The following is a 13,093-nucleotide window of genomic DNA, read 5'->3' on the forward strand; positions in this document are numbered from 1 at the left end:
TGATCAGATGAATCAATGGCAGAATTGGGTCTAGAAATTTAGAGTTCCTGGCACCTAGTGCTCTTACTTTTCAGTGAGACTTCATTGCTTTCATTATTATAATTATTTAATTATTCATTTAAGCTGCTGGAGTCAATATCCCTTTGGATTCTATAAACTATACAGATTTAAATCAACAGAGGATGAAAGAAGAAATTGTGTGCCTTTTTTCTTCCAATGTAAGTTGTATGTTTTAAAGGTAAATTAAGTTTCTAATACAGTGCCAGACCTCTGGAATATTTGTTATTGTGGGATTATTTTTCTAGAGTTCTCAGTAGCATTGCAAGAAAATTAAACATTTGGAGCAGCCTTGCTTGCTTGCTTCAGAAAAAGCTAGCTCACAGATGTTAAAGGTTCCCTCATGATCATTTAGTTTAACCATCTGTACTTTGTAGGTCCACTTCAAAAACAGACCTCTAACTTGGTGTCTGCCTCAGTTATTAAGATTCTTTAATCATGACTTAAAGACTTCAAGATACAGAGAATCCAGCATATATACTAGTTTAAACCACAGTGGGGGTAGCCGTGTTAGTCTGTAACTGAAAACAAAAATAAAAAACCAATGAATGATCCTGCAGCACCTTACAGAGTAACAAAAAATGTAGATAGTATCATGAGCTTTCATGGGTACAACCCACAAAATCTGAAGATGTGGGTTGTGCCCACATAAGCTCATGATATCATGTACATATTTTGTTAGATTAAACCTGTAAGTGATCCTCCCTCATGCTGAAGAGAAAGGCAAAAACAAACAAACAAACAAACAAACAAACAAACCAACCCTAAAAGCCCAAATCAAACCCAGGGTCTCTGTGAATCTAACCCAGGGGAAATGTCTTTCCTAACCCCAAATACGGTGATCAGTTAGCCCCTGGTCATGTGGGCAAGACACCCCAGTCATACATGTTGGAGAGAATTTTCTTTAGTAATTCAGAGCCCTCTCCCATCTAGTGTCCTGTCACTGGCCATTCGAGATAAGGCAATTTGTGACTGCAGACAGCAAATATGTGCCACTGTAGCCAGCCTTGTCATGACATCCCCTTCGTAACCTTATCAAGCGCAATCTTGAAGACAGTTAGTTTTTTGCCCCTGCTGTTCCCTTGGAAGGCTGTTCCAGAGCTTCACTAAACCTGTTACAAGCTAAACTTGATGATGGCCAATTTGTTCTTGTGTCCACCTTGACATTTAACTTAAATAAATCCTCTCCCTTCCTGGTATTTTTCCCTCTCCTGTATTTATAGAGAATAAATATATCACCTATCAGCATTCTTTAGGTTAGGGTAAACAAGCTAAGCTATTTGAATAATGTCTAAGTTAGGTTTTCCATTCCTCAGATCATCATACTAGCTCTTCTCTGCACCTGTTCCAGTTTCAATTAAACTTTCTTAAACATGGGAGACTAGAGCGGCACACAGTATTCCAGATGAGATTTTGCCAGTGCCTTGTGGGACAAACATGTCCCTGTCTCTTCAGGAGATACTTTACCTAATGTATAATGGGACTGCATTTTTGTTTTTCATAACTATCACATTGGTGGCTCACCCAGACCTTTCTCTTCCTTTGTCGCAACCAATTTATACATCTGTAGTTTATAGCAAGAATTCTAATTGCTAGTCCCTCAATGTATGACTGCACTATTAAATTTCATCCCATTTCTACAATTCCAGTTCACAGGGTCATCCAGATATTCTTGACTGATATTCTGATCCTCCTCCATATTGGAAATCTCTCCCACAAATTTTATAAACGTACTCCCACTTATTCTGCTACTTTTGATAATAAAAATATTATATTCATTAATTTTAGATACATCGCTCTCTATTATTTTCAATATAAAACAAGGTATTTGATATTAACTATCCAATGTTATGAGGAGTACTACTTTTTATAATATCCGTCTCCATCCCAATTGACCCATTTTTCATTAGAACCAACTTTCTTTCCTACCTAATGAAGACATTGGAACATCTCTGGCAACTAAGGTCAGAATATGGCCTGTTAAATTCACTTTAGGTCTGTTAGAACTGATAAAGTGGTTGTTGCTGGTTCTATTTTGTCATATTTTGAAGATGTTCTAATTCTGTTTAATACTTGAAACCTTTGTTTGCCAGTCTGGAGACATAGAAGAGTGCAAGTAAGGAAATAAAATGGGAATTTCCATTGATTTAAAAAGACTTTTTTATGATTTCAGTGCCCAGAAGTATTCATGATACCAGATTCTGACCATACATAGAATAAAATATGTCATTAAATGAAATGCTAGATAGCTGTTATCTATTCTTTTATTACTGATAAATGTTTCTCATGGACTCTTTGAAACCTGGTTCTTGAAGGGCCGATAGAGAAGAGATTGCCACATTTCCACTAGTTCCATTCCCACTTTTTCCTCATGAAGTATATGCCTTCCATCTCATTCAAAATGTTATCAATACTGTTAGCATTTCCATGAAGTGGATATGTCTGATGTTCTAGTTTTAGTAAGAAATGAAATCAAGTCCAAGTTTCAGATGCATGTCATATAGTCAATATATATGGTTGCTGCCTTCCATTAAACCAGGGGTAAGGAACCTTTTTTGGGTTGGGGTCACTGACACACAGAAAAATCAGTTGGGGACTGCATACAAGTGAGAAACCAAAAAATCCACTCCTCCCCAGTGTGGGCTCCCAGTGCTGGGGGGGACGGACACCCAAGCTTCAGGGACCAGATCTAGGCAAACCAAGGGCTATATCCAGATCTAGGCAAACAGGGCCATAGGTTCACCACCCCTCCATTAAACTATTACATGATCCAATTACTTTTCATTTAAAATGGCTTCCTAAACCTTCTGAAGGTGTTGTGCTCCTAATACCTCTCTATAATGAGACTCATTTTATAATGAGACCATTAATAATAAGAATAGGAAATTACAATAGTCATTGCAATTATGCAGGTAGAATTTTATGTGAAAATGCTGACATCTGTAATTTCCACAAAAAAAACATGAAACTATCTGTGTTTTTATTGCTTGCTTGACTTTTGTTTTTGCTAAGTAACAAGTCAGTTCAGTTTCCTAGCACTATTTGATATTAACATGTAAATAATCACTCTCTTTTATTTCACATTTCACAGATTGAAGACATGCAATGGGGTAAAGGAATACGTGAAATACCATCCTCTGTCTGCAGTCTACCCTGTAAACCAGGTGAAAGGAAGAAGATGGTTAAAGGGATGCCGTGCTGTTGGCACTGTGAGCTCTGTGATGGGTACCAGTACCAAGCCGATGAGGTGACATGTTTGCTCTGCTCATATAGTGAGCGCCCTAATGAGAACCGCACTGGATGCCGCCCTATCCCCATTGTGAAATTGGAATGGCACTCTCCATGGGCTGTCATACCAGTCTTCTTGGCTATGCTTGGAATTATTGCCACCATTTTTGTAATGGCGACCTTCATTCGATATAATGACACTCCTATAGTGCGGGCTTCTGGAAGGGAACTCAGCTATGTCCTGTTGACCGGAATATTTCTTTGTTATATAATTACTTTTCTGATGATTGCCAAACCAGATGTTGCAGTGTGCTCCTTCCGACGAATCTTCCTGGGCTTGGGGATGTGCATCAGTTATGCAGCCCTTTTGACTAAAACAAACCGCATCTACCGTATATTTGAACAGGGCAAAAAATCAGTGACAGCACCTCGGCTTATAAGCCCAACATCGCAACTGGCAATCACTTCCAGTTTAATATCAGTTCAACTTCTAGGGGTTTTCATTTGGTTTGCAGTTGACCCACCCAATATCATCATAGATTATGATGAGCAGAAGACTATGGATCCTGACCAAGCCAGAGGAGTTCTCAAATGTGATATTACGGATCTACAAATAATTTGCTCCTTAGGGTACAGCATCCTCTTAATGGTTACGTGTACTGTGTATGCCATCAAGACTCGGGGTGTCCCAGAGAATTTTAATGAAGCTAAACCCATTGGATTCACTATGTACACTACCTGTATAGTATGGCTTGCCTTCATTCCAATATTTTTTGGTACTGCACAGTCAGCTGAAAAGGTAGGTGAACATGAAGTGTTCGGCTGATGTATCAGGAGTCATTGTGGCTATAATTTAGGCTCTTCACTAGACAAAAATATATTACTGTTAGCTTTAGCAATATATAAACTTGCTTTCTTTCAGTTAGTTGCTGGACTATTCATGCAATATAATGGCAAATGAGCAATAAGAATCTTGTTGACCCATTAGTTTAGTTGTTGTGTCTGTTTCCATTGTACCAGTGTAGCTGTCATGCTACCTGAAATGACAGCTCTTTAGTAAATTGTTTGGATTATGACATTGAAATTTAGCAAGTGTGGCGGAAAATGACAATTTATTGTTTGCATCTGCACATCTAGAGTTCAGCACTAAGGACAGCGAACAGTTGTCCTGATGAGTGCTCTGCTTCACAAAGAAGAAAATTCTTAATTATCCAGAGCAATATACAATCCTGACATAAGTTTATTCCATTTAAATCAGTGGAATACATTCTTCTAATGCACAGGACTAAATATGACCCACTTAATTTCTATAGAATAGGCATCAAAAGATTGGGATCTAATCCATGTGCTTGATCCAAAGCCCATTAAACTGAATTAAAAGTCTCCTGTTGACTTCACCAAGCTTTAGATATAACCCAGCCTGATTTTTTTTTAAGGAGAGTGTTCTAAAATCTATGCGCAGTTATCTTGCAATCCAGTTCACTGTATATTTTCTCCCACGCAAAGACAGGAAACAAGTCAGCCAAGGGAAAGCTACCACTACATTAAGAGTAATGATACTCATGCAAACAAGAGTAAGTTGGACAACCTGGAATTATGCTACTATCAGTAATCAACTGTAAGGTGCAAGTGATGTATTAAACATTAAATGGCCTGTGAAAACTGGAATAGCTCTGAAATCAGTGGACCTTCACTAATTTGCTCCACCTGAGAATTTGGCCTAGTGTTTGTAATTGTTACTATAATACTGGAACCCAAACACAGAAGCCTGAATGCACAGAGGTATTTAGGGACCTAATTCTTATTGAAATTAATGGAAGTTAAGCCTAGATTCTCAGAGATTCTGATGTGCCTAAGTGCTTTCTTTTTTTAAACAAGCCAACAAACAAAAATAAATTATTGTCATCCTATTTGATTTATACCACTGAGAAATACGCAGAAAGAAGAGAGGCATTAATCAATAAAGAGGATGTCCAAAAATGATGCATTTTCCAAAATTATCGTTTTCCACTTTATTGTCAGTCCTTTCAAATTGAGACAGTAACTGCGAGTTCATGTTACCCGTTTCCCTTCATTAAATTCTTACTAGGGGGCTACACCCCCTGCCTGCTGTGCTTACTAATCCCCCTCTCTCAGGGGTTAGGCAACCCTGGTTCTCCCCTCAGCCACAGGGAATGGCCGAGCCATGGCAGCCCCAGCCCTTTCTCTCCCTCCCCCCAGCTGTACCAGCCCTCATCATTTCTCTCTCTCCCCCCGCCCCCCTCAGTTGCACCAGCCCTGGCTCTTTCTCTCCCCACACCCACCCCAGCCAACCCAGTACTGCACAGTCAGCTGAAAAATTAGTTGAATATGAAGTCTTAGGCTGATATATCAGAAGTCATTACAGCTATAACTTAGGCTCTTCAATAGACAAAAATATATTACTGTTAGGTTTAATAATTCATAACCTTGCTTTCTTCCAGTTAGTTGTTCTCTCTCCTTCTTCCCATCTTCATCTGTGACAGCGCAGGCCCTTTCTCTCCCACTCTCGGCTGCGCCAGCCCAGGCCCATCCCCCAAACAGTCTAACTCTAACTCCCACTGCCTGGCTGAGGCCATGCCAGGCCTGGCTCTGCCCCTGGCAACCGAGGAGGGCCAGGTTAAGGCCACGATGCACCAGGCCTAGCTCTTCCCAGAGTGGCCGGGGAAGCCCGAGGCTGTGGCACCCCAATGCCAGCTCTCCATGTAGACGCTGGAGAAGGCTGGACTGGCAGTGATTCAGACTTGGCTCCAGGGATGAAGAGGCAGGGCAGGGGGCTGGACTTTACCGACCCATGCCTACCCTCCCTCCCCACATGACATGATGATATCACTATATCATCCCATAGGGGAAAAAAATATATAGAGAGAGAGAGAAGCTGTGTTTTCCTCATGTATGTGCACTGTGAGGAAGCCAAAAACCTTTTGTTCACCACTACAATGAGTCATGGATTAAGTTAGGTTTGAGAACTTGATTTTTAGATAACTTTAATTGTGCTTAGGAATGTGATTGCATCTTTGAGAAGGTATTGCATGGCTTCATCCATTTGTGAGTGTGAAAATGTGTTTCATAGTGGCTACCTCCAGACTGAATCCCTCTGTAGGCAGAGGGATTCAAATAAAGCACTTCAAAAGTGCAAATGAGCCTGAGATTTAAATATCCTGGGCTTCATTTGCATACTCTTGTGCTGGAGCTGTGCTGATAATGCGCCATTTCGAAAGTGAAAGTGCTGTGTAGCTGCGGATCTGCTGACAGCGGGGAACTTTTTTGACAGATCCTGTATTAAAAAAAATGAGGAATATCGGATCTGTCGAAAAAGCTCCCTGCTGTCGACAGAACCGCAGCTACATAGCATTTTCACTTTTGAAACGAAGCATGATTGGCACAGCGCCGGAACGTAAGTATGCAATGAAGCCCAGGATATTTAAATCATGGGCTCATTTGCACTTTAGAAGTGCTTTATTTGAATCCCTCTGCTGACAGAGGGTTGCAGTCTGGAGGTAGCCACTAGTGTGAGCTCTGCACAATTTCTCCTGTTGGATGCCTTCCTGTTGCATTTGTAGAAACCTAGCCTCTCACTTCCTTTTGTCCATCTGAATCCTCTGCTTCACACTCCCCATCCATCCTCTTCAAGGACCAGCAAGTCAGAGGCCAGTTCTATTCTCACTGCCTCCTAATACCCTGTGAAATTGCTTTCTTTTATCTTCTCTGTCCTGTCCTCTTAAAAAATAAAGAAGATGCAACCTCTTTCCCCCCTTGCCTCCTAAAGAACTAACTGTCTAGACTGTTTTACTCCCAATTTTCCCTCCCAATAATGGAGATATGGGATTTGGACCATTCCTCTCCTTTCCCCCAAATACACCTGTGAATAATAGATTCTCTAACCCAACTCAATCCACTCACACAGGCAAAATTTCATCTCCATGTAGAGGAATGGGCCAGTGGATGGTTCAGGTACCCTATTATAAAGTTTTATTTTTCACCTGTAGTACAATGTGCTAAAATGAAAAAGTAACACCACTAAACTCAGATCCAGACAGAAATGTGATCTGTTAAATTATGATTAACATTTTAATAAAACAACTCATTTTTGTATGGACAGCAGCATGGAAAATAAATTCTGCTGGCCGATACCTGGGCTGTGTCTGGACTGGCCAGTTTTTCCAGAAAATCAGCCGCTTTTCCGGAAAAACTTGCCAGCTGTCTACACTGGCCGCTTGAATTTCCACAAAAGTACTGACTTCCTACTGTAAGAAATCAGTGCTTCTTGCGGAAATACTATTCTGCTCCCATTCAGGCAAAAGTCCCTTTTGCACAAAGCTTTTGCACAAAGCTCAGATTTGTTTTCCGCAAAAAAGCCCCGATTGCAAAAATGGCGATTGGGGCTTTTTTGCGGAAAAGCGCGTCTAGATTGGCATGGACACTTTTCCGCAAAAAGTGCTTTTGCGGAAAAGCGTCCGTGCCAATCTAGATGCTCTTTTCCGAAAATGCTTTTAACGGAAAACTTTTCCATTAAAAGCATTTCCGGAAAATCATGCCAATCTAGACACAGCCCTGATGTTTTCAGTAGCATGTTAACAATGAAGAAAGGTGTTCTTTAGAATCCAGAAGTTTTTCGTCTTACTAAGATTTGTAATGTAATGCTAGTCTCAGACTTGGTTTACACTGATAGGATGTGGAGTCCCCAGCAATATAAATCTTCAATGGAACAATTGCAGCAGCTCATCTTGACCATTATCTCCTCTCTGCAATAGACCCTATAACAGCCATCTCAGCCACAAAAGGGAGTATTGCTAGCTGAAAGAGTGGTTATCTCAACAGAAAGCAGATACGCACATTGAGTGTATCCCTGTTGCTGTTTCTATGAGAGAGGTATTTAGGGAAGGAGAAACAAGAAGAAAGTAAAGCAAGCAGCTTTAAACAATGTGGGGTCTGTTTCTTTATCTTTCGTAACTTTTTTCCTATTTGGCAACTGCAGTATTCAGAATAATAATGTTCAAATATTGTCTGAACTATGTTGAAGAGTCTATATTTGAAGTGTGAAGGGGTGGTGCAATTTGTTGATTGAACTGTTGAAAAACTAGCTGATCTCAAATGATATTGTCAAAAATTTTGAAGTCATGGGGTTTTAAAGTTAACAGAATGTCAAAGCTAGAAATACATAATTTTTGAATATTTAGGGTTTCTTAACAATTCCATACACTGAAAACAACAGAGAAAAGTACTAATCTTACACATACCAGAGAAGATGGTGCCAGTAAAACACAGGTTTCTACGTCTTGAGCTAAAAGAGATCTTCTTAACTGGTTAGTAGTTGGCCCCTTATCATCTGTCTGAGGCTGGAGAGCAGCATGATCACACATATGTGCAAGCACGCATACACAAAATCAGAATATTACAGTTTGCCTATCATATCAGCAAATTGTATCCAATGGTTCTTTATCCTTGTTCTACTCAACTTCTGCAGCTATTTATGAATACTGGGCTATTGGAGATGCAGTAACAAGACTTGCCAGCAAACTTGAATGACACATTTTTTTTTCTTTCTTTACAAAATTTGCAATCTCTGCTGAGATTAGTCTGAAACGGGTCTGAAACAGGTCTTCTTGTAAACACTAATGATTTCCTATCAGCTGTTTCTTCTTGAACATATTATGTAGAAAATAATCCATGTAATTCTGTTAACTGTATCATAGAATCATTGGGTTGAAAGAGAGACCTCAGGAGGTCATTGAGTCCAACCCCCTGCCCAAAGCAGGACCAACCCCAACTAAACCATCCCAGCCAGGGCTTTGTCAAGCTGGGATTTAAAGGCCTCTAGGAATGGAGATTCCACCACCTCCCTAGGTAACACATCCCAGTGTTTCACCATCCTCCTAGTGAAATAGTTTTTCCTAATATCCAACCTAGACCACTGCAACTTGAGACCATTGCTCCTCATTCTGTCATTACTGAGAATAGCCTCTCTCCATCTTCTTTGGATGCCCCCTTCATGCAGTTGAAAGCTTTTATCAAATCCCTCCTCATTCTTCTCTTCTGTAGTCTAAATAAGCCCAAATTCCTCAGCCTCTCCTCATAAATCAAGTGCTCCAGCCCCCTATTTATTTTGGTTGCCCTCTGCTGAACTTTCTCACATCCTTTCTGTAATGTGGGGCCCAGAATTGGATGCAATATTGTAATAGGAGTTAGACCAGGACAAAATTCCATGTAACATTTTACCATTAATAGGAGGTGATGTGCTGTGAAGCGTTGTGATTTTCATTGTGTGGGCTTATTATTTTACTAACAAGCACAAACATAATATGACTTGGGAGTGTGTGATCTGCTCTTTTTCTGACAGATAGGCAACTAAAACAGAGAAATGATATAACAAGTAATGCTGTAGTAAAACAATGAGTGAGAAAGATGATCTCAACAGCTGTGTTTTAACAGATTGGAAGGAGGTGGTGTGGGATTTATGGCAGGCCAGAGAAGGAGGAGGCTATAGTGGGAATTTTATTTTTAAATCTATCTAGAGACCATCCCTAGCATGTAAGCTATTACATTAACTTGGTTAATTTACATCCCGTTTAGACTGCCATTTATTCAGATGACCATTTTTTGCTTGCGATTTAATATTTGATCTACTATGTGTTTTATGAAGTATTATAACTTATGGGGCTTGTTAATGTTTTTGGTGGATCTGATGTATGTGATAGGTTTAATAGTTTTTGAGGCTATTTTGTACTTGACTGAGGTATCTACATATTGACTTCTTTACACATCACTTATAAACATAATTCATTTATATTGTATTTTATCTATTACGGTATAGGCCAATCTGTTGCTGATTTGTGTAGAATTAGAGTAACTATGTCATTGACACTGGTATTCATTCATACATCATCTTAGTAGAAAAAACATCCAGCTTGAAGATATATTTGGTTCAGTGTTGCTGAATGTGGCACTGGCTAGTTTGCTAGTTCCTTCTGAGAATAATGGGTCACTTGCTGTTGAACTGTAAGCTGCTTCTAATGATCAAAACTGTCCTCAACTGAAGTGCTCATGGGTTTTCAGAGTTCAAGATAGTTGACAATGTTCACATACCATCTGCTGCCCAACTAAGCATGATGGTGTAGCACTGCTTGTTAACATGTACCTTTGGAGAGTGGCTGTACAAAAGAAACACTGGGTTTAAACCTCCTGGTATAATTGGTTTTGACAACAAAACTATTTTAAATTCTCCATGGCTGTGTGAGTACCTTGATCAGAAACAAAGCAGCCTCAAATAACTGATAAGCCAATTACTGCAGTTGTACATTTATAGTAGAGTCGGTACAAATGGCACTTGCAAAGAACATAGACTGATCTGTAAGGTCAAGTAAAACACAAATGAATCAAGAAGCCAAATTAAATCAAAATTTTAAAGTACACACGTAAAAAGATAAAGAGAGAAATAATGCAAGTAGCTTCTATAACAATATGTTCCTCTGAAAAACTTGATTTATGTGACTACTGTACAGAGCATCAAATATAATTATTCTCTGACACTTTGCTCTTTATTTGCTAATTTGTTTTATTTGCTAATCAGTTTTCACATTTGCTTGTCAGGTAGTCATGAAAGCAATTGTAGATTCAAGATGGCTAGATTAAGATCTCATATGCATAAGATAAAGGGTACAGTAGCAGAAGGAGTTATTCTTATGTTGTTGAGTGTAAACATATCAACACTAGGAGTCAGAAATTCCCAGCACATCAAATTATATATTTTCAGGTGAAGATTTTACACTTAAAAATTATCCAGTGCTACTTGCCACGGAACACTGAATTCGATGGTCATTGGTCTGATCTAGTGTAGGAATTATAGGGCCAGATCTTCAGTGGGTACCAAGGGTGCTGGTATAAATACAGCTATGCCAATGTACAGCAGCTGAGGAGCTGAATCCTTATGTTGTGTAAGAGTCTTCTGTTACGCAGTGCCCCTAGTTATAAATATCAGAGACTGCAATTCTTCAATGTTATTGGAATACATTTACTTATCATTTTAGTTAGAATATCATATACATGTGGCAGTGCACAAGATGTGTGAACAAAATCTTAAAAGATGTAGTCCAGATTGAATTTGTGAGTCCATGTTACATTTATTGATTGTCCACTTTATTATGATTGTTCTCTAGTCACAGATCTAATCATACAGAGAGATGTAATAACATATGGTTCAATTATTCAAGCATAGCTTGGAAATTTATAATATATGATTCTATGAAAATACATTACTTTCTTTATTATTAATGTACCCTAATGTATATTTGATTTTAAACTTCCAACTAAAATGGCAGTGTATTCATGGATTTGTGGGAAAGATGAAGAAAAAGCAAATGGAGATATAGATAGATATATCTTTGTTATATTTTTTTATTTTTAATAAAATAAAAAATATAACAAAGATATCTATAGATATATAGATAAAATAAAGATAGCTAGATAGCTAGATTACAGAGTTTGTGCATCTGTCTGTAAGTCTGCCTCGCGGCTCCCATTGGCTCTGTTTCATCCTTTGCAGCCAAGGGCCACCGCTTTCTGCTGCTCCTCTTGCCTGCAGAGAGTGAAATGGACCCAATGGGAGCCATGAGGTTTCGTGGCTGCATCACCAGTAAATAAACAAACAGGGGTGGGCCAGTTAATGTGTTTCTCAAAGTGGTTTTGCGGAGCACTTTCAGAAACACTGATCTAGAGGATACATGGGTAAGTGGCCCTCCTGCTCCTCCCCACCCCAGCCCTGGGCTGCAGTACTAGAGGGGGAGGGAGCCCCACCAGCCAGCCCCAGGGAGCACTGCGGGAGCTGGATAGCAAGGTTCCATCCTCTAGAAGCTGCATCCTCCCTTCCCCTTACAAGACGGACACTGTAGCCCTGGTCCTCCCACTCTGGAGGAAACGTCGGCCGGGGATATGCAACACAGCCCTGGCCTCCACAAAATGAGCTGCTGGACAGCCCTATGGGAGGAGTCGATGGCCCTGGAACGTGATCCGGAGTGCCCCAGGGAGCTGTCGTAGCCAGAGCAGCACCACCCTCGCTGCCCCAAGTGGCCCTGATGAGATGCCCCAGACCTCCCAGTCCCCAGCCATGATTCCTCGACCTGAGCACTACTGGATAAATCTTCTAGTATATATATAATAAACTGGAAAACTGAGTTTGTTATTAAATAATTGTGGTATGTAACTCTTACAGATGTTTTTCCTCACTTTCCATTTGTTAAAATTGCTTAATTGGTTACTTTGCATCACAGTTGCTAGTTCTTGGAGAAAGTTTGCATACAAAGGAGAAACATCCAAAGTTCTTCATCTTAGAATCATTTATCTACATTTCTTTTTTTGCACATAATCTAATTTGATTTCCAATTTTGGAAACATAAAGGACAAAGCAGACGGATAAACAATGTAGCTATCAAATCCAGAGGGAATACTGAGTTCACATAAAGCTATAACAATATTTACAGAAATGATTGTCTTGCATTGACTCCCCCGACTAATCAAACACAAATCTTGTACAGTAAATTAAACACAAAAACACAACCAATATGTTCTTTGATCTGGAAATCCAACTGAGCTGGCATTTTTCCAGGGGCTGGCAGAGACAGACTCACATAAGGCTCAGTCCCAACAAGACATAGGCAATGAATGGTTGGAGGAAAATTAAGCCCCATCTAAAGCCAATTCAAGTTATTGGAAAGACATGTAGGAACTTCAGTAGGCCTTGTATCAAGCACACTGAGACTATAAAGTGAGGATTTTCAGCCTTCCCAATTACTGG

General features: G+C 39.7%; 1 protein-coding gene across 1 annotated transcript in view; it reads left to right on the forward strand.

Moving 5' to 3' along the window:
- Positions 1 to 13,093, forward strand: part of GRM7 (glutamate metabotropic receptor 7) — a 673,160-nt gene that overhangs the window by 520,213 nt on the left and 139,854 nt on the right. Inside the window, exon 10 of the mRNA XM_075938705.1 lies at positions 3,149 to 4,084. Within this exon, the coding sequence (XP_075794820.1) occupies positions 3,149 to 4,084 (936 nt within the window). The remainder of the gene's footprint in view (positions 1 to 3,148; positions 4,085 to 13,093) is intronic.

Source organism: Pelodiscus sinensis, chromosome 11 (genome assembly GCF_049634645.1).
Source record: "Pelodiscus sinensis isolate JC-2024 chromosome 11, ASM4963464v1, whole genome shotgun sequence".
Taxonomy (NCBI): Eukaryota; Metazoa; Chordata; order Testudines; family Trionychidae; genus Pelodiscus; species Pelodiscus sinensis.